Genomic DNA, 22,451 nt, shown 5'->3' with positions numbered 1-22,451 from the left:
GCATAAAATCCTTTTGGGAAAAGAGAACATTTTTACTAGTGTATACTAAGGTACACTGCCTATGTAAATAGTCACTGTTTTCTGATCCTGTCAATTTTAAATAGGCCATTCATTGTTATAGCTTAGTTACTTCACATTTTAAAAGAACAGTTGCGTTAAACTTTGAAACTCTGGATCAAAAAACTAAGAAGATAAATTCAGTTGTAAATTTATATTGGTAGCCATTACCTATGGGAAGCAAGATGCACAGATTATATTAGAACACACATACAGTGCAAACTTATTAAAGTGTTCCCATTACAAAACTGCTTCTATACTTGGGTATTTGTACTTCAGTTAATAACTTTAGCCCTCAATAATTCTCATTAATAAAGCCTTCCCATGCTATATTGTACAAATCTTTTGATTGCCTAAAGTGACTGGGACTTGTTTGTTTTCTATTTAAGAATTAAGTAAAATGTGGTATTTAATTACCATTAAAATATAGATATGCAATCAACACGATGTAGCATGTTTCACTATTCTCAGAATAAACAATTTTAGTGGGTCAGGCTCTTAACTTTGAGCAGGTTTACATCTAAACTTCTGTTCAGCTACAGTTATTTTCTTCTCCGCCAAAGCTGACTCTTGCTTTTTCTGCAATAAGGCTGATACTGACATTAATAAAAATACTGATATAGGGAAATCACATTTTAATGGCTGAAGAGAGCACTTTGTTTCATCATAGAATTCTTAAAAACTAAATACAGTGTGATGAATTTGTTTCATCACTTGTGGAAATAGTATACTGCGCTTTGTCATAAACAGGAGCTATACAGGAAAGACAACCTTGGTTTAAAAAAAATGTGGTGTCTCTTTAGTTTTAACTCTTAATTGGCCAAGGTGAACTCAACCGTGATATCCAGAAATGCAATTTTCTGTTGAGTGTGTATTAGAAAAGGTCTATATAGATCTATTTCCTTACGTACACATTTTCCCAGAGGTATTGCCAGATTTTTTTGAAATGAAGTACTTGAAGCATCACTTACTATGGTACTACCACTGTTGTTTATATTGTGCTATCAGTAGACATTGCACTTTACGAATACAAAGACAAGATCCCTGCCCAAAAAAAGTATATTGCAATATGTTTTAATATATTAAAAGAATGATCTGTGCATTGCAAAGATTTGTAAACAATGTTATGAAATTCAGACTATTAATAAACTTGAATGTGATAGTACATCCCACCCCTGTATAGTTATAGTGGTAGGTTACTGGATGCTAACTTAAATTATTAGATATTTGCTTAGAAAAATACAGGTATTTAGAAGTAGAGATGGGAAACTATAGAATTAAAATAAGCAATCAGATTATTTAAATTTATCTGTGTGGTACTAGACAGTAATCTTTCTGTTTAAAAATGTAAATGTATCAACTGTATATATGCGTGCACATGTGTGCATGCATGTTTGCATATACACAGTGATACATTTACATTTTTCAGAAGAAATATTACCCTTCCTAGTACCACACAGACAAATAAAAATACTGTTTCTTTTAACTCTGTGTTTTCTGAGCCTTATTTAAATGATATACAGATACTTTGAAAAAAATATAGCAATCAGAAGTAAATGGATACATTTGTGTACAGAGATATAAACACAGATATATCTGTATATTTTCTCATAAAATGCCTCTTTATCTTTTGTTGTGTGGTGATCATGTTAATTATGTTCATTTGGCAAAATATTAATTCACCTGCTATAATAACTGATGGTAATAAATGTAAAATATAACCTTTTATACAATAACTCCAGTTTCAGAAAGAACAGCGCTTGTGAGTGTGCACATGAGTATATATGCTCATACACATTGATAATGTTACCATTGATTTTCGTTGTGATCTGGGTTAGGTTTTTTGTTCTGAACAATAAAATATTATGAAACTGGCAGCCTCTGTCTTTCTCTTTTACTAAACCACAAAGTGGATTTAGATGTAAGATCTGACCAAAAGGGATAAGTTAAACAATGGTTTGGCACACTTACGGTTCGGATAAATTCAGGGGGGATAAATATATATAAGATACCTGAGTTTAAACTTTTTTCTGTAAGAAAATTAATATTAAATTATAATTTATTCTCAGAAACTAACAATTCCAATGAAATATAGTATGTGAATAAAAAAATCACTGTCTATCGGAGAAATACTGTAACAAACCCTGTTGGATTGACTTCCTGCCAAAAGTTCTTTGCCACAGGGTTTTTAGCTATAACATGTTAAAAGTTAAAACTTATTGTTAATTCCGGGACTGCCTGACTTTAATGAATGTAACATTTCTTGAAAACCAGACAGCAGAGGAAATAATGGTTTTAACCTTCACTGTTATAATAAAGGTTGTTTTATTAAAAGAGATGAGAAAATACTCCTGAAATAAACTGCTGAGAATACAGTAAATGTTACGTGAAAATGTCTGAATTTCTAAAGTACTTGCTTATTTAAAGAAAAGATAACAACTTACTTAGACTTGCTGTTTCACAATAATAAAATAAAACAATTATTTTTCGTAAATTAGAATATTTTAAAGAAATATTGAATAAGTCACTCAGCAATTTAATTGGACCAATTTAAAATGATTTTAGCAGTCAGTGAATCAATATTTCTCCCCTTCCCCCGCCCTCCGGAAACAAGTTTATACATTAAATAGGAAACTTATATCTACACGAGGAAGGCTAGATCAGTACGCTGCATGCTAACAAGCAGAATAAAAAAAAATACAGGAAACAGATGTATGAATAATGAACTTTTTTATTGGAAGTGTTGAACTGTTTTATGATACAGTAACTCAAGTTTAAAGGGATATTTTGTCCCTGTGCTCATCTTTAAAATATTCTCTTTAGGGTGTGTTTTTCAACATATTAAGTGGTAAGTCTTATATTTATTTGTAGAGGAGAGCATGTTTATGAAAGGAAACATGCTCTTAGATTTAAACTTTATTAACTTAAAAACAAACACCTGAGAGCAAAAGACGCATGCCTCCCCCCCCAGAAACTCCGTTCCCCATAAGCCTGCAGAGAGGAGTTTGAAAGAGAGAGAGAGACTAGAAAACTGATGCTGTTGTAAATAATATAAGCCAAATGCAATTTGTTTGTTGATAACAGTAGTTTCTTGTTGAGGTACTATGGTGGATGTCTGGTGCACTTTGTGGATGTCTGCTGTCCATGGATAAAAACTTGTGGTCAACTCTTAAGCCTGGCAAAATTTACAAGGAAAACCCCTTTGAAGATAGTGTAAGGTTTCTTAATTTATTTTTTGAGATTGAAATATGTTTATCAACATAAAATTAATCTGCTTGGTGTTTATTCCTCTTGAGTAATCTAAATCTTTTTTTTTCTATATTACAATTGAATACTTTTACACTGCAATTAAACCATGGGCAAATTTGATTCTTTCAGTATTTCAGGTTTAAACCTAAAATGCTTCACGTTTTTGCTAAGTTTGCTGTTTATCTTGAGGCCCCCCATAATTAAAATATTTTGTACTCCAGAGAATACTAAATGTGGCAGTTTATTGTAACCCTTATTAACTGACAACTCCATCACCTACAGTATACAGTGCTGAATTTTATTAGGTACATAGAGTATAACATACATATGGCCTGATTTTCAGAGGTGCTGAGCACCCACAGCTGCTGTTGACTTTCATGGTGGCTGAGGCTGAGAACTGTGGGTGCTCTGCACTGCTGTAATCCAACCAGTATGGCCTACTTCTGCCCTGCCTTGTATTCTTTAACTTCCACTGAAGTCTATTGGACATGGGTGTGTTACATAATATATGACAGGTAATTAAACACATATAATGTAGCTTTTACATGAAAGTAGGAACCAGCTGCAGTGTATAGTTTCAGCCCTCTTTGTAAGAATATTTTGCATATTGATTTCTTTTCCATGTATACCTGAAAGCATAAATGATGTTTGTCTCCATTACTGGTTTAGACTGTTTTGAACATATACTAGCCATAAAAAGTACTAAACTGGATGTTGTTCTAAAAGCAAATCAGATAGGAAAAATAAATAAAAAAGAATGGTATTTTTATACTATTAAATACATTTTAAGGTTAATATTAAGTCAGACCACCACCAAGAAGTCACACAGTTTGGGAGGACTTGCAGTATTATTGTTATACTATTAATGTGGGGGTGATAAAGTCTTTAAATATTTCTGGTAGAGTAGTTAATACAGCATGGAAGTTTGATATTTGTACAGTTTGTAAAAGAATTTGAGGTGTTACCCTATTTTGACTTGAGTTTTCAAGTATGCACTGGTGCATCATTAATCATAGGAAATGCAAAAATAAATAATATAGTCCCTTTGGATTTTTCATGTGAATACTTACCTTTTCCTTTTTTTGTATATACAGTTGAGGTATTTAGGTAACCCCTAACCTTCTGCTTCAACAAGGAGGTACAGTATAAAAATATTACCACAGTCTTCATATGAGCAGTTCTCCCTAAGAAAACCTCTAGATGAATATTTATTGAAAAAAGCAAAGTTGCAATACAGAATGACTTAGCTCGGCCTCAGTACTATATTTTAGACCACCAGTGTATAAAATTAAAAGCACATGGATTTTGAATCACTAGAAAAGGTTTGTAATTGATTAGCGCTCTATGAAAGTATTGAAGTAGAGTAAGGTTTGATTTGTGAATGGTTCTATTCAATAAAGATTAATCCTGTATGCTTGATAAAATCTTAGTGCCTTTAATGAGTTAGGGTGTTTTTTCCTCCCTAGTTTATTTAACCATCAGGTCATTCAGTGTTCTGTTAACAAACTGGAACATTTCTATCTTAGTGAATTTTACATCAGCAGTGCTGATTGAACAATCCAGACGATCAGTGGTTAGTTCAAAGGAGGTAATTAAATGAATAAATATATTTTGTTCCTTACAAAGCATTTAAAAATATAGTGTAGTCATGTATATTTCATGTATTTCATATGCTTACAAGCTGTAGTGGTGGGAATCCATTCTTCTTTATGTGAATGAGAATAGTCATCTATTTGTTGTGTTTCATATTATACTTTATATTATGAGCACTTTGTTTTATATTTTAATACAAACAAAAGTAATTATTAAAATTGGTTGAGTTCATATTTTTATGATTATGAAATCTAGAAGTAGAATTTATAGATGCTTTCTTCTTTTAGTCCTCAGAAATGTATAGCTTTCTGATTTCTGAATTTCTATATTTTGGATCCTCTTCTAAATTGTCTACTTTGATATAAATGCAAAATTAAATTTGTAACAAAGTAGTTAGAGCAGCTCATAATCAGTTCTTGAAAGTTTTTTTTTAAAAAAATAGTATACATGTTATTTAGTATATAAGTGGTACAGCTTTTTCTTATAAGCTTGATAAGTTTCATTTTCACTTATTACATCCATCTACCATGGTCAATTACAAAAAGTTAGATTAGAGCATTGGCCAAATTTTTGTCTGATTTACACTCTGAGCAACTTCACTGAAGCCAAAGAGGATGCACAGAACATACATCAGTGCAGAATGTGGTTCCTGTTATTTATAACTGATATGGTATGTGTTTGAGAAGTACTACATGATCTGGAAGATCCTGTGTAAATCACATCTAGCGGATGTTTTTCAACAATGTGATTTTTATTTGTTGTGCAGAATTTATTCTCAGCAATTTATTGTTGCTTTAGTTTAAACATAGGTACAAGAATATAACTGTCTTGGCAAACTCAAAATTAATAGGTTTAAATGTAAAAGATTCAGAATGTAAGTATACACAGGCAGAACAGTCCAAACTTGGATTTAGCTCTAAGTGTTCCTGTGCTGTACAAAAGTAGTATGAACCCAGAACACAGTTTCTGGATAATTCAGAATGTATTAGATTAAGTAGGAACATATGCCTTTTGAAGTTACAGAAGATCCCCTGCATCAGGTGAAATAAAAATTTGCAGAGATACTGCTAAACTTTATTGATAAACAGATAAGAGGTGTGATGCACTCCACTTTCCTGGCCCTACCACCAGTCATCATTAGTTTCACAGGTCAGTTCTTAAGAAAAACCTCATCAAATTTAACAGGCCCAATAGGAATAAATTGGAGAACAGAATGGGAGGAGACTAAATGCAGGACCTGACTATAATGAAGATGATAGTTGGATTAAGCATTCTGATACAAAGCCTCACCATTTTGTTAATTTGGAAACAATGGATGAGTAACTTGGATCTTATAGCTTCTATTCTTATTTTCTAAGATTAAATTTAAAGAGACAGTCTACTTTTACTTTAGAAATTCACTGTAGTTTGTCTCAAAGGACACATTTACTTGTCCAACCTTACATACATGTGCAGAATTTGGAAGCATGTTGCAACACTATTCAGTAGCTTAAAGAATGACCAAAAGTAGATGAATTAAGCAGTCACCACTGCATGTTTATGATAATTTTAGCCAACAAAATTTCTCCTAATCTCTTTTGGAAGTAAAAGCAAAAGAAAGTCCCTATACATGTAAACTGTATTTCCTGTTGTAAACACTGGGATAATGTGGTCTGGCTTCACTTTGGCTGTGCTTCATGAAGACAGCAATTTTAGTAGAAATGCTGTCTATTTTTTGTGTCCATGTTTTACTTCAGTACTATGTGTAGTATACCTCAGCGTGACCGCTTTCAGACAGCTAGTACTGAGAAGTAGCACTAATTAGTAGTATCAATGCCTTTGTATATCATAAATGAAACAGTCTGTCCTTAAGTATGAACTTTCTTCATGTCTGATTGTGTTCAGACTGTGCCAGTTAAAATGTGTGAAGTAGGAGGGGTAAAGGGAACTCCAACCATCAGCTAGTTACAATATAAGCTTAATCTAGGTGTATGTGCTGAAAGCATTTCTAGCATCTTTTTTGTTCTTTAAAGTGTTGGGGTGGGGGAAGAGGGGAGGTAAAGGTTTAGCTACAGCCCCAACATAGTTTCAGCATGATGGACAGCATTAAGAAAATCTTGTAAGTTTTCGTATGCTTTTCTTGTGTTCTTTCAGATAATTCGGATAGTTTTATTGACCTGTCTCAATAAATGTTTCAGTGAAAAAATCTTGCACGTATGTCTGACCACTGATCAAATATTAACATGGTTCGGCATTTTACTGTCATTCTTTCAGCTAAAGCTCAGCTGTATTCTGAATTTTATATAAATCAGAAAAAGTTATTCAGTCTCATTCAGTTATATTTAATGGTCATTAATAGAGGGTTAAAATGTATTTATTTATATTGATTTTAAAAACAGATCAGGGAGGAAGGTTTAAAATTAAAATGATGTTAGCAGTATCACTTTACAGTGTATGTGTACTCTCCATATGGACATGTATGTAAATATACACATGTATAATTCATTATATGATTTCATGAAGACATTTTAAGACCTATTTACAGTTCTGAATATCCAAGCTGGTATTTGGTAACATACTATTATATAGAGCTGTTATAAAAATGCTACTACAAATCAAATTGAATGTCATCCACATTTTGCTTTATTTTCACAGATGAATAGTTTTTATGGAAAACGATCTCAGCTAATTCATGACTCAAATGTAGTTAGAAAAACTGTTTTTAAAGAGCTGATGCATTGTAATGCATGCTTTGCTGTGAAAGTGTGGAAACAAATGAACAGATTTTGGGGCTGGCTGTGGATTAGCACTGAATACTTTAGTACATATATACTAAATTAATTTTCTTAGTTTATAAAATATCTAAGACAATGGTAGAGCAATTATGTAGGAGAGGTTGCTAAGTCCTACATTTTATTCTTTTTCTTCAGATACAGAGAACTAGCAGTGTGAAGTCAGTAGTTCATTTGTCTATTGCAAAGATGCTGGAGCTCTATAAAATGTCACATTTTCTTCCCAGGTTCTTCACCTGGCGGTCTTCTGTGATATTGTTGATTGTATTCATTTAATACTTTAATTTTAATAAGCTTTTTACTTTTTTTCAGAGCAGTATCTTACTTTGCTAAATGTATGTAACTGGAAACATTGACTCACATAGGTGACAGCACACCTGCTGTCAGACACTGGAGTATAGTATAGCGACTTCACTTTGCCTAGCTTGTCAGTTAACAAATTAGTTGTTAAATCTGCATACGTTATTTATGGGAACCTCTTTTTTTCATGACTATACCCAAGTATTGAATTTAAGCACAAAAAATACTATTTAACAGGTTTTTGTTTTGATGATAATCAATGATCATTCATAGAATTAAACAAACATTGTAATACTTACCCCAAAAGAAGTTTTGCTGACATGGTGTCACTGAGCTGAACAGACTGTTTGATGCCATAGTCCTTCTCTGTTTTCACACACAACTTGTATCTTCTGGTGAAAATACTGCTTGAAGCCTTAAACTGAAAATACAAACCATACCCAAACCTGGTTTTAGTATTAGTGTGCCTGGAGTGCATAAACTCTGTATTTGTTTTTTTCTGTCCAAAAATTGTGTAGCACTGATAATGTGAAAAGCAAGGAACAAAACAAAAAAGAGAATGAGCAAATATTTGAAGGACCTACTATTACTGCATAGACTGTGGTTAGAGAGCACTTACTGACTTTGTTGGTCTCAGTGGCTGGTAGTGACCTGCGGAGATTAACCATTTAAAAACCAGAGGCTTCTTGCTATCCTCCTGGAGAAAGTTTGCACCGCACTTGTGGTTCTGTGGTTGTTTGTGAGGCGAATGAAGCATTCACATAATCCAAAAAAGCAAAAGCTTTAAAACTCCTTTTTTTTTGCAAGCACTGTTACTGGAGAGACAGAATCATGTGGTTTGTGACATCACAGTCCTCAAAGTAAAGTGGGACTGCCTACCACTGTGGCTTTTCTTTCTCCTCTCTCTCTCTTTTTTTTTTTTTTAATTTTATTTTGACAAAAGGCCTGTGGCAAGGCCCTTCCTGGCATCCAGAAGGATATAGCTTTTTAATTTTTGTGACTCATGAGGATTTGGAGAGAATACAAAATGCTGAAAGAGCCCAAACTCCTGTACAGTTAAAGCATATGGACAGCAGAACTTTATTTGTACTCTCAGTGCAGGCTTCTCCCCCCCCCCCCCTTTTTCACCCCCTTTCGTTCTTTCTCTTGTTCATTATTGTGTCTGTGGAAAAGTAAGCAAAATTGGCGCAAGTGGCTGTGTGAAATTCTGAACAACAGTGATGATTTACAATAATTTACATCTTTGGATTGTATCACAATCTTGGGTCTGCTTCATATTTGCTGGGTGGCTGGATTCCTTCTGTTTTTCTTTTTCTTCTTGTCTTCCTATACTTGTGAATCTGTAACTCATTGTAAGAAACTTTACCTTTCCTAAGGTCTGGTAGCAGACTGCTTGTTGGGGCTGTGTTTTGTACTGTAATTGGCTGTCATAGAAGCGTTAGTCTGGGGATTCCTTTACAAACCTTAAATCATGTCTGTCTTGCTTATGTACCCTCAAGATTAGCTGGCAGCTTTATATAATGAAAATTAAGTGCAATTATACATCAGTCTTGGCTTTTTTGCTGAATCTGTAATTTGTATATTGTAACTACTTTGAGTACTGTATTATAAATTATGCTTTTTGAATAAAAATACTTCAATTTAATATAGAAGTTACCGAACAGTATGGATTGTGCTGGTTGTGGAATTTTGATTGCTAACATCAATTACTTATTGTAATTCTAGTGTTTCAGAGAAACTGTTTTCTTATACTTTTTGAGGGATACTGTTAATAGTGTTATTCAGCAGTTAATGTTAGTGCTTACTTTGAAAATGAAACGTCATTTTGATGCATATGTAAGGCTTAAACACTTAACATATGCATATGTATAATCTATATTTATATACTTAACAGACTATAACTTTAACTTTGTTTAATATAAGCTTTTACTATATCAGGACACGGTGTTAACAAAAGCAGTATTTTTTGTTTATAATAGAGTCTTTGAAATAAATTGCAAAATGCTGTGTGTAGTAGGGAATAATGTGTTCAGTAGTCTTGATTTGCTCACTCAGATTCAGAACAAAATTGGAAACATCTTTAGGAAACTGTCTTATTTTTGCCCCCTCTGGACATGTATTTGTGTAGAACTCATTTTCTTGTTAGCATGATTGTATAGTATAAGCACTGTATTTTATAATTCCTTTTTTTTGGTTGGGAGAGGCAGAAGAATGGCAGAAAAGAAATAGACATAATATTTTCTAAGCATTTTTCATCATTTATTTGTAAAACTCCTCATTAACATGTCTCTGGCAGTTGGCTTCCCTCACTCCTTTTCCCCTTTATCTCCTCCCCTGCTTCTGCAATAAACAGTTGACTAGAAGTGGTGTGAAACTAATCGGTTGAAGGGTGGGGCAGATCAGGTTCTCCCTATTTTGTGTGGGTTGATGGAGTGGGGGGAGAGGAGATGGGAAAGGAGGATTTCAGTAAAACTTTTCTTTGGCAGATACTTATCAGAGAAACATAAAACCAATCCTGTTTCTGAACATCTCAGCATAATGTGTATTGGAATGTAAACTATATTATCTTCAATTCAACGCTTTCCCTGTTTTATAGAGGTTGCCAAATTTCGAGGACTGTTCCTTAAAATAAGAACCTATTAGGCAGTGAATAACCTGATATATATAGTACTTAAAAAAAAAAATACAACCAAAACCCAACCCAACCCAACCAAACAAAAAACCCACCTGTTCCTTTAAAGGTGGGTTTCTTGTATCCCTAAATATATATTTTTATTGTAAGATAGTGCTATCACTGAGAAAGCAGTTAAAGGCATAAAAATGATGAAATAGAGCACTAATTCTGTTATATAAAGAAAACACATGTGTGAATTAGAAGTCTAATCAACTTTTAGTGTAATAAAAGCATTTGGAGGTTTTTGCCCCTATTTGTGGAATTTCAAATTGTAAGTACAAACATCGCTGCAAATACGTGTACACATGGCAAAAGTTTCAGATATTGTATTATGCTAAGTATATTCAGTTATCTTATATCATAGATAAATTTACTGTTGGAGGCAAACTCTTATATTTTCCCCTATTTAAGCCCAATCTTTCTAATTCTAAAAGACAGAAGCCCAAACATTCATTACTATTAATTTCTTTAATAACTGAACATTTTACTCACCCCAGAGAACTGGATCTCTGAACTCGGTACATTGAAATAAAACTGACCCAAAATGAATTTTTTTGATTGCCTTGACTTGCATAGCTTCAATATATTCCACTAACTTTCCCTTTCAGTACTTACCTAATTTAGATGGTCTTTTGAACAGCCACAGGCTACTTTATTCATTTTTGATATCAAGATTAAGATCACTACAATAAATTCTCCATTTGGCAGGGTGAAGATCTTTGAACTGTAGAAACATCTTGATACCAGTGTGGGATTGAAGTGTAGTTTTAGACATTTTCTATATTCATTTAGAATTTAAATTTGTTTTCTCACTGTCAGAAATGTTTTCTTGTTGTTTGAGTAATCTTTTTAATTATGAGATTTTCTGAAGCAAAAACATATACAGACATAATACCTACCAACTTGTTTCTTCAAAATAGCTTAGACTTTTAATGTGATGAAGATATATTAATTCTGAAAAGTCACTGTAAAGAAGTCTGTTGATTGCAGACTCATACTTAGGACTTTTCTTTAAAAGACACAACTATAGAAAGCAAAGTTAACTTAAAAATTCTGTTGGGGTTACTTCAAGCCACTTATATAATTACACTTATAAATATCAGGCTAAAGAATTTGCTCTGTAAATTATGGACTTGTTCTTTGATGACAAATTAAGTCTCATTTTGAAATTAAAGTCAATTTCAACACAAAACTAATGCCATCATATCCTTTATCTTTGAGGAAATTTGTTTTGAAAACCTGCAAGCCTTGCTTTATCTTATTTCAAAACATTTTGGTTTTTGTCACTCATACTTTATACAGCATATAAACTATAGGATACACCGTAGAGAGTATATTTGTACTTAAAAAGTTTGTTTTTATGTTATGGTCAACTTGCTATGAGAGAAGAATCTCCCACCTATTTTTTAAAAAGGAATAGATTATTCCTTATCTTTTATTTCTCCCAGAAGAATAAGACAGACTTCTATAATGTGGCATATCCTTATGCCACTTCTTCAGCTGTGTCAAACCCAGAGATATTGCTGCTTTAGGTCTTTCTCAAACAGTGCTGCATTTTCCTGTTTCTGACGGCATGAAGCCACTCTACTTGGCATCTACATTTCACAAATCCATAGAGAGTCGTTCTCATTTTGATTATAGCTTTCTCAGTGGTGCTGCATTTTACTTTATTTAGTGTTTTATTCCTGTGTAGGTGTGTAATTACAGTATTTACACATTTTGTAAAAACTTCATTGTATAGACTAGTGTATACTTGTATTTTAAACTTCCAGCATTGTTCCAGTTGCCTGAAGTAGATTCAGTATCACGTATGTTAAGCTATTATAACAGACCTTGCCTTCTATTTAGCAGAAGAATAGTATTAAATAAAAATACTTCTTTATGCCAGCTTATATTTCTTTTCATAGACATTGTTGCTAAAATACTGTCGGGGTATTGAACAAATAAATGCCTTATTTTTTATTATTACCTTTCTGTATATACATTGTCAACCTCCCCCCCTTTCTCCTGAGTATTATTTTAACTATAAATGGTGTGAAACTGACTGTCTGTGGTTCTGTGTGAAAAATTATCTTTTCTTCTGTTGTAAGCAATTACTGGTTGTCTGATTTCTTCTCTTTGGACTCCTACTGTTAAAGATCTGTTTAAACCTAAAACAGAAATCCTTGCTATAGATTGAGATGAGAGCAATTCTCTGTTAATCAATGATTAATTCACTAGTAATTAACATTTGTTTCATGTTGCCTTGGATTATTAACCCTAGTGTCTTTATGCAGAAAAAAAGTCACATAATAGCCATTTCAACAACAATAATGGAAAAAACTCTACCTGCTATCCAGGCCTTGAACAAGCTTCTGCATCTTAGAAGCCAAATATATCTTATTGACTGCTGCTTTTGTATATTATTGCTCAGTAATTTTTCGGTGTATCATTGGTGGTGTTCTGTTCTCCCTCCATACATTTATTTTGGTCTGTACAGCAAGTAAGAATGCCATTCTAGTTAAATATAGTCCAGTAAGGAGTCAGTAGTTGCTGTTTAAAAACATTATAATCTTTTTGTATTTTCTCCAGTCTCTTTTCTTTTAAAAAAGAAAAAAAAGTCAATTTGCAGAAAATATGGGAAACTTGTCTCATATAACAGCTGAGGATGTGGCTAGGTTAAGGCAGGAAACTGCTACCCACAATGCAATGTTACATACACTACCACTTAATAAAATTTATTTCAAACATGCTACTGACAAAACCAAAGAAAAATAATATCCTAACTATGCTAGTTAGTACACTAAATATATCTAGGGAAAAGTGAAAGTAATCTGTCTAAAGCATTTTTTTGCTTATAGGATACAGTACTACCACTAATCAAACAATTGGAGATCTCAGTAGTTAAAGCAGTGACTATTTTTAGAAAATATTCACCTCTGGAAATTAATGCTTGCATGCTGCTCATTGGTGTTGAAGTTGCTATTTTTATATGCATAGTTTTGATATTCTTTTTGCTAGCTTTTGGGGATATTCATTCTATATTTTCATATGGTATGAGATTGGCAACTTTTTAATATATTTTTTTCTGGTTGGTCTTAGTTGTACCTTGAGTTTACGTACCTTTTACCATACCCAAGCAACCTACACTTCTCCCTCCCAAAAGAAGAGATGAGGCTAAATACCTAACCTATTTTTGGTTTGACAGGAAGACGTTGTTCATGTAGTACTTAAGAAAAGAGCTAAGAACAAGAAAACATTTATTTATTTATTTACTTTTCATGTGTGAAGACAGACTAACTTAATGAGGTTTTATTTGACTGCAGACAATTTTGATAAAATGATCTAAAAGACATTTAATATGCTTTGGCTAATTCATGAGGTAAATACAATATTGAACACTTACTGTGTAAATGTAATATTTTTAATAATTATTTATTAAAATTGGGGTTTTTTTTAAATGGATAGTAATACCTGTTAGAACATTTATGTTGAAATGGCATGAATATCCAGAGAGTTTTATTTTAGAAATGACAGAGTCCTTGTTTCTCATTGTTTTTAAATACATGTGTATTAAGGGTGATCCTCTTATGGAAGATTTTTTTTTAAAGTATTTTCCCCTATAGTTAAACACTTATCAAGAACAGCTGCTGTAGTGCTATGGATCCTATCCATGGACTCATGGTGGTCTGCTGAACAACGTTCTTCAACTTTGACAGGTGAGACAGAGACTCTCCAGTGCCACTGCTTTTGGATGAATCTAGCTGTGGTTGCAGAAAGTGCATCTTGCCAAAATATATGGGTAAGACCACACACAGCCTTTAAAATAGTTATTGTAAGCTTATTTTTAGGCAATATATGTCTTGACAGTTCCTTTATTTGCATGCCAGTTTCATTGCTGCTTATAGATTTTTCATTTATTTTAGTAATGGCAATAGCAGATTTAAATCTGTATTTGTAAAGCTTTTGCACAACATTTACACTGTAAAATGACAGGCTTTCTCCTTTCAAACCTCAATCAAGATTAGGAGACAAGTTTTTTAAAAACATTATAGCGGAGCATTCATACTGCTTAGAGTTGTTGTCCTTGTTTTCATGTTAAGCCACTGTTTTCTGGGGCATAGTTCAATGATAAAATGTTGCTTCTGGATTTAAAATTATACCAGTTTCAGATGCTTCTGTGCTTGTATAAGTCTGAAAGGATGTATATATGAGACATGAAATTTATTCAGTAAGCCTAATAAAAGTTAAATGCTTTTTTAAATTGGTAAGATATGAAACATTGAAGTTAAAATCGCCACTTGATTTATACAGTAGCTACTCACAGTATTTTTCATATTAAAAAGTATTACATATTCAAAATATCTACCTAGACAATTGGCTGGATAATACATATTTAAAATATATATTTAATTGATAGTCTACAAGGATTGCACCGTGTAGGATTTTTGAGTAAACAATACTTATATCAGGTTTCAGAGTGGAAGCCGTGTTAGTCTGTATCAGCAAAAACACCGAGGAGTACTTGTGGCACATTAGAGACTAACAAATTTATTTGGGCATAAGCTTTCGTGGGCTAAAACCCGAAGTGGGGTTTAGCCCATGAATACTTATATAGTATCTTTTAGGACAGATGTTTTTAAAATACCCCAGAGAAATTTAAATATATAACTGAGATGGAATAACACAAACTATTAAGAGTGCAGTGATGCTTTATAGTTGTGTATATGTACTTGTACAGCTTATTCTAATTCTGCAGCTCGCAGAGTAACAGGCATAATCCATGTGTAGTTAGTTCTCAGCCACACATTATTTATTATTTATTTTTTATTAGTTAATTTTGCATATCACTATTGTGCCAGGGGATTTTACAAACAAATAAGACAGCAAAGTCAATGCCCTGAGGAGCTTACAATAAAAACCTACCACCACAAAACAAAAGACTAAAACAAAAATGGAAATGAGGGCAGGATAGTATGCAATAAAAAGCAAGTGATTTGAACTATTAGGGATAGTCACCAGGTTCTACTTTCTGGATATATGTGTGTGCGTGCATTAGCTTTCTTCTGTTCGGGCATGGAGAAAAACAGTGGTTTGTAGGCCTTCATTGTGTATGAATCCTTGTATTCTGATTGGGTGTTGGTCATCCAATCAGAGTGCAAGGTGGTCAGTTTGTGTGTGTGTGTGTGAGAGAGAGAGAGAGAGACACACTCTCTAAAATTCTAGGATTATCACTTAAAGCCTAGAATATATGAGTCATGTGAAGCAATGGAAACAGCTACAAGCATAGCTGAGAGCTCTTTTTGTTCAGAATATCACTAGGTTCAGTCGTCACTGGGACTCATGGTCTGTAAACATCTAATTTTTAAATTCTCAGCCATTTTAACTTTACAGATTACACCCATGTGACAGGAAGGCATATATCTATGTCATGCCAAGGGACCTAGACCATTGTGATAGTAGAGGTAACTCAGCCAATCACCACATTAATTGGCATACAACAATTTCATTGGTTGTATTGGGGGAGACTGCACTGAAGGTGGATTACTTGGCCCAACAGCTACTGGTTTCTCAATATTTCTGTGAATATACATAACTCTGCATTCTGGTTCCTTGTAATACATTTTCTCTATTCAGATTTTTCAAGTTGTTTGGTAGCAACAAAGATGTTACATCAGATTCTCAGGCCCTTCAGTGGAAGCAGAAAACTAAAATTTTTATCAGAGAAGGAAAAGCTATGAAAAAGCAGTGAAAATGAAACTGTCAAACTAAAAGGAAAAAATATATTTTGTAAAATAATGTCATTATTGCATTTCTTTCCATCCTTCCTCCCATTTCTCTCTCTTGATCCCTCCCAATAGATCAGCAAGGCTCTTGTCCCCAGAATTTACTTCTATTGCACAATTCCATATCTGGTGAAAATCCTAGCCACTCCCTCTCAGTTTAAAAAACATTATTGCAGGTATGTGGAGAATAGCTTTGTAGCCTTGTAAGGAGGGAAATGTGCCCTGGAAAGGAGATGATACCTGGAATAGAAGAAGTAAAATTGAAGAGAGAAGGAAGGGGAGGGGGCAAGAAAGGATTTTTTAAATTCTTTAATGAGTTTGCCTTTCAGCAATATGGCAGGTTTTTTTTGGAGGGTGGGGGTGTCTAAGACAGTAGGAGAAACCAAGGAACCAAAATTGAACAAACAAATGAACTGCCACAGACCCCTTACAAGTTGACACAATGGGTAGAGTTCTTGTAGAAGACCAAGAAAGTAGCTGGAAGATTGTGGCAGCTATGAAAGGTAGAACCGAGGACAAAGATCAGTGGAGCTGTGAAGAACATGAGAGATTCTTTCTTTCCTTTTTAATGAGTGTGACGTATGTGTCAGATTACTAGCGTGTGGGTTGTGCCTCATTCTGTTAGGCTGTCTATGCGGCCCCTCAGGTTGGACTATGGGGATGTGAATTGGAGCTGGAGCATCCAGATGGGGGAATTACAGTGCAATATGCTAGTGTGCACTGCAGTTCAAATCCCTGTAGTCCAAACTGTGGGGCCATGTATATTAGCCCTCAGATTACTATTATGGAGTCAGTTACATGGCTGTAAAGTGCTAACTCAGTCCTGGATGGTTTTATGCATCTGCAGCAAGGAAGACAATGGTTGCAGGTAACTCAATCACTGATAATTAATAAACACTACAGATGTCAATTCCTTTTAGTATTTAAGTCCCCAGTCTGAACAATAGGCTGGTTGATAAATGGGAATAAAGAGGGAGAGGGTGAGGAGGAGGAGGAGGAATCGGAATCGAAGCAGGGGATCAATGAAGAAAGAACTTGGAAACTGTTAAGAACCACAGCTCTGAGGCTGAGTGGGAGAGGCAGGATCTACAAAGAAAGAGACTATGATTTGGTCCTCAGAAGAGCTAGGGTCCCAGGGCAAAATTGGGCCTATCTAAGTCTCGATGGAAATTCTAAGTTTAGGTAAGACAATATACATGTAGACCTTTTTTTATTTTAACCTTATATCTCTGGTAGATTACTATATTTCCATGGATAAATAATATTTTGTTTTGAAGAAACTGGTGTCACTGTGTCTGCCTACTGTTCACAGCTCAAGGAGGGAAGTCAATAATAGGGAACCAACCCAATTGGACCTGCTGAGGAAATGTTGGTAAACAGAAGGACTGTAATCTGAAGACCCAGTCGGTAGGGATGAATCACAGGATTCCACTCTGAGAGAAGTGAAAGTGCTGGGCCTATTACTTGGAAGAGGTCTCATCGAAAGACTGAATGAGGGATCAAAGGTACAGCTTACCCTGGAACCATGGCAGGAACCTTTCACTCTAGATAGCAACAGCAGGTATTCTTTATTTGTGGAGAGGGCTCGTAAAGGACACAAACAGAGACAATATCTCATTCAATGATCCAGAAGAAGGAAGTTAAATGAAACGAGCAGCAAAGAAGGGAAAGCACCTAATTGTAATCAAAGAGACTGTAGTGAGGAGCATGGACTGATTGGCCTGATAAAACAGAATAGTTTTGGTGCCTTCTGGGCACCAAAGATGATGGCATGGAAAAGGAACTAGGTAGCCTAAAGAATTTTGGATATTTCCTACTGATTACAATTCATGTGAGATCAAGCTACACCAATGAATTAAGATTTGTTATCACAAATCACAACAGGAAGCTTGGAAGAGAATTTGACTTAAGTCATCTTGCAAGAAAATCCCTGTGAAGCCAAGTGGAAATGAAGAATTAGTAAGGGTCCTGGATACTAGAAATGCACAAGCCTTGCTGGAAGGGTACAGGGCACTTGGATGCTTTTTGTGATGAGATCCTAGATAGGTTAAACTGGCACCAATCCTAAAGCAGAAAGTAGTGTGGATGGGATAAAGACCTCTTGGTTCAAAACCAGCTGGAGAGCTTTAAACTAGGTATTAGCCAGGATGGGCAGGAATGGTGTCCCTAGCCTCTGTTTGCCAGAAGCTGGGAATGAGCGACAAGGGATGGATCACTTGATGATTACCTGTTCTGTTTATTCCCTGTGGGGCACCTGGCACTGGCCGCTGTCGGAAGATAGGATACTAGGCTAGATGGACCTTTGGTCTGACCCAGTAAGGCCACTCTTATGTTCTTATCAAGGGCAAAGCTTTAGCTTAACTCATGTGGTCTGCCCTACTTTTTACATTAGAAATCTGTGTAAAAGATGGAGCTGTTCTGAAACATAAGATGAAGAATAAGAGTAACATTAACTTTCATATAAATGCAAGGAACTTGAGAGACAAGCAAGAACAACACGAATTATATGAAATGAAGGAAATTATCTTATGGGCATAGCGGAAAACTGAGTTGGGATACTTATCATAACTGGGATGTTGATATAGATGGATATAACATACAGAGATGAGATGAGAAGTGAAAGTGGAGCATCACTGTTTGTAGACCAAAGGTGGGTGTAGTGTCCAACCAGGTCATGAACAATCTAGTTCAATGGCTGGGAAGAATTACCTTCTGAGAATTATGAAACCCAATCTGACCGTGAAAACAGATCCACCAACTTGACAGGAATAAGGAAAAGCCTGATTATTCAGGCTATGTAAAGAAAAAAGATCCCAACAATACCAAAGTTTCCAAACTCAAGTCATAGATGTAGTGTTCACCTGTAGGAGTGTACACACCTTGGTTGCCAGTCTCAGCAGAGTGGTCAAAGATTGAACTGGCATGGAGAATAAACCACATTCTTGACCGCTTCTCGGGTTCCTTTAGGTCATAGTTGGAAGCATTTTTTGTAGGAAAGTGACAGACCTTGCATGCTGCTGTTGTACCTATTCTGTGCATTCGGAGAACTTTGGGTTCAAGTTCAGCACTTCAGCTAACAATAAATAAATTAGAGAACCAAAGAAATATCTTTTGCGTATTTAACTTAAATTATCAAACTGTTTTTTATATAATCTAAACTAATATTTTATGGAATAGTTCAACTTTTTGTGGTTTATCTTTTATTGTTTTATGTCCAGAGTAACTGAAATTAAATTTACTTTTTCTTTATTAGTATTTTAAAAAAACACAGAAAAATAAAAATTTACATTCTATTTTAATTTGGGGGAATGATAGATTTGATATTTAGATGTACATTAAACAGATTCATGTTATAACAGATGAATTACATAGCCACTAGATGGGACTGGTTGTAACATTCATACACTCTTCATGGTGTCCTCTTCCTCATATATAGGAAGTTTTGATCATACAACAGGATCTGGTACCTACTATGACAATAACATGCCATGGGGTACCACTTCAGAGGTACTCTTTGTGGACACTAGTGGATTCTGTTGCAGGGTCAGGGCCTTTAAGCTTTTACTCTGTGCAGTTAGAACCCTCTTTGTGCCTACCCCTGTGCTGAAGGAATTGGTTTCTGCACGAGCATGAGTCCAGCCTCCTGGAATAAATTGTAAGGCTGGGACCTTGAGGAGTGACTATGCTCATTGAAACAACATAAGCAAACAAAAACCTAAACCCTTTCCTTCACATCCTATATCATTACAGCTATTATAAGCAGATCTTTTCACTTCCAGAAAGAATATAATAATGAACTTTTATGGCCATTTTCATTGTCATGGGTCAAAGTATATTATGTGGTGTTAATACAGTAACAGGCTTTGGTCTTGTCATTGCCAAATTCCATTTTGCCATTTTAATCTTGAATTTTCTATTAAATTTATCATTTTTCTTATTGGCTTTTGCAAACTTTTACATTTTAAGAAAAAGCTAGATGTGATTTTCTTGCTTTGTGAGGTCCAGGTTTGCCTTGTGTGGGTTTGAAACAGCTCTGCAGCAGTCTGTTTATATTTCAGTTTCAGGAAAAATGATACCAGTCTTCTGAGAAATGGAATATTTGCAATAATAAGTGGCATCTTTACAAGTTAAACATAATCAAAGAGCTAAAATATAATATTTGGTTGTCTTTCAGACAAAAGTTACAGTGAAATAGCTCCTGTTTTACCATTAAGAGTTGGTGTAATTTATTTTTCTTTTTTAACTGGAGAACAAATCCAACTGGTTACTGCATAAAATTGAATCCCTATGTTTTTTGTTGTGGGTAGAAGAAGGTTATCATCTGTTGACTTCTGTATGTGGGAGCTACAGTAATTTAAACTATTTTTTCTTCCAGGTAATTGGATCAAATTGGACACTTATACATGACATTGTTATTCTCTTAACGATGCTTAAAATGATGTATCTTTTTTCTTAAAAAATTTCTGGTTTTGTACTTCATGAAATGCTTTTCTTTTTGCAAAGGTGCACTAGTAGGTTTCTGTAGATTAGATGAGAGAGAGCTGTGCAACCCAAACTAGCAGAGTTACATGAGAGGCCTGCCTAACTTTCTGCTAAATACATGTGTTAATTAATTAACAGTCTAAACAGTTGATAGATAGAAGATGAACTGTTACCAGAAGCATCTTTCAATCTGTATTACCGACATTATTCAATCTGTATTACAGTATTTTTCAGACTACCTAGCATTATGTATCACTTTATATGTTCAAAGCTCACCTCCCATTCAGTTCAGTTGCAGTTGTGAGTGTTCCACACGTGTGCAAATCAGATCCCAGGATCCTCTGCCTCATTCACTGTACACCTTCCAACTTCTGAAATGAATGAGGCAGGGAACATAAAAACAACAGCCTCCTTTACTACACAAGCCTGATTCATTCTCAGGTCAGGTCTGTGTTGTGCTCTGAATGAGACTGGGATCTGTAGAACCCATTGCCACAGGATAGCTATAAAGCTAAGATTTTACTAGGATTTAAAAAAAGGAGTAGATATTTCTATAAATAAAGAAAAAAGAAAAGGAGTACTTGTGGCGCCTTAGAGACTAACAAATTTATTTGAGCATAAGCTTGCGTGAGCTACAGCTCACTTCAGTGGATGCATTCCGATGTAGCTCACGAAAGCTTATGCTCAAATAAATTTGTTAGTCTCTAAGGTGCCACATGTACGTTAGTCTGACGTCGATCCTGGCAAGATAATGGAGCGGCTGATATGGAACTCAAAGAATTAAAGGAGGGTATTATAATTAATGCTAATCAGCATGCACTTATGGAAAATAGATTCTGTCAAACTATCTTGATATCTTTTTTTGACGAGATTACAAGTTTGCTTGACAAAGAAATAGTGTTGATATAATAGAATTCTGCATCGTATTTGATTTGGTAGTGAGTAACATTTTGATTAAAATACTAGAAAGATACGGTTAACGTGGTACATATTAAATGGATTAAAAGGTGGCTAACTGCTGGATCTCAAAATGTAATATTAAACGGGGAACCGTCAAACGGATATGTTTGTAGTGGAATCCCACAAGTGATTAATTCTTGGTCCTATGCCATTGAATAAAAATGTTAGTTATCTGGAAGAAAACATAAAATCATCACTGATAAAATTTTCAGATAACCACTGCCCAAGTTTGCATGTCAATAATGAACAGTACAGGTCACAGATAGAGTGATCTGGCTTGCATGGTAAACTGGGCGCAAGCAAAGAATATGCCTTTTAATACGGCTAAATGTATACATCTTGGAAAAAAGAATGTAGGCCAAACTTGCAGGATAAGGGACTCTCTATCTTGAGAAGCAGTGATTAAAAAAAATTTGAGGGTGGTGGTGGTGGACAATCAGCTGATCATAAGTAAGGCTATGATTTAGTCACGGGTATTTTTAGTAAGTCATGGACAGGTCACAGACAATAACCCAAAAGTAATGGGCTGGTGCCTGTCCATGACTTTTACTAAAAATACCCATAATTAAATCTTAGGTGCTGTGGGAGGGGAGGGATGCT

The 22,451-nt window shown here is 34.6% G+C and overlaps 2 protein-coding genes across 18 annotated transcripts in view; one reads left to right on the top strand and one right to left on the bottom strand.

The window, feature by feature from the left end:
- Positions 1-8,694, bottom strand: part of RUNX2 (RUNX family transcription factor 2) — a 281,113-nt gene extending 272,419 nt beyond the window's left edge. For all 3 annotated transcript variants that reach the window (XM_084624547.1, XM_084624548.1, XM_084624549.1), the window contains exons 1-2: positions 8,590-8,694; positions 8,270-8,391 (exon numbers count right to left, since the gene is read on the bottom strand). In XM_084624547.1, coding sequence (XP_084480673.1) covers positions 8,270-8,327 — 58 coding nt within the window. In that variant the 5' untranslated portion in view covers positions 8,328-8,391; positions 8,590-8,694. The remainder of the gene's footprint in view (positions 1-8,269; positions 8,392-8,589) is intronic.
- Positions 1-22,451, top strand: part of SUPT3H (SPT3 homolog, SAGA and STAGA complex component) — a 474,120-nt gene that overhangs the window by 57,169 nt on the left and 394,500 nt on the right. The window contains exon 3 of one of the 15 annotated variants that reach the window (XM_084624555.1): positions 14,343-14,425. The exons of the other annotated variants lie outside the window; for them this stretch is intronic. The gene's annotated coding sequence lies outside the window, so the exon portion shown is untranslated. The remainder of the gene's footprint in view (positions 1-14,342; positions 14,426-22,451) is intronic. 15 annotated transcript variants of the gene reach the window in all.

This window comes from Lepidochelys olivacea (assembly GCF_965140295.1).
Source record: "Lepidochelys olivacea isolate rLepOli2 genome assembly, chromosome: 3".
Lineage (NCBI taxonomy): Eukaryota > Metazoa > Chordata > Testudines > Cheloniidae > Lepidochelys > Lepidochelys olivacea.
Note: the sequence above shows the minus strand (reverse complement) of the source record. Positions and strands in the feature narration are given on the sequence as shown.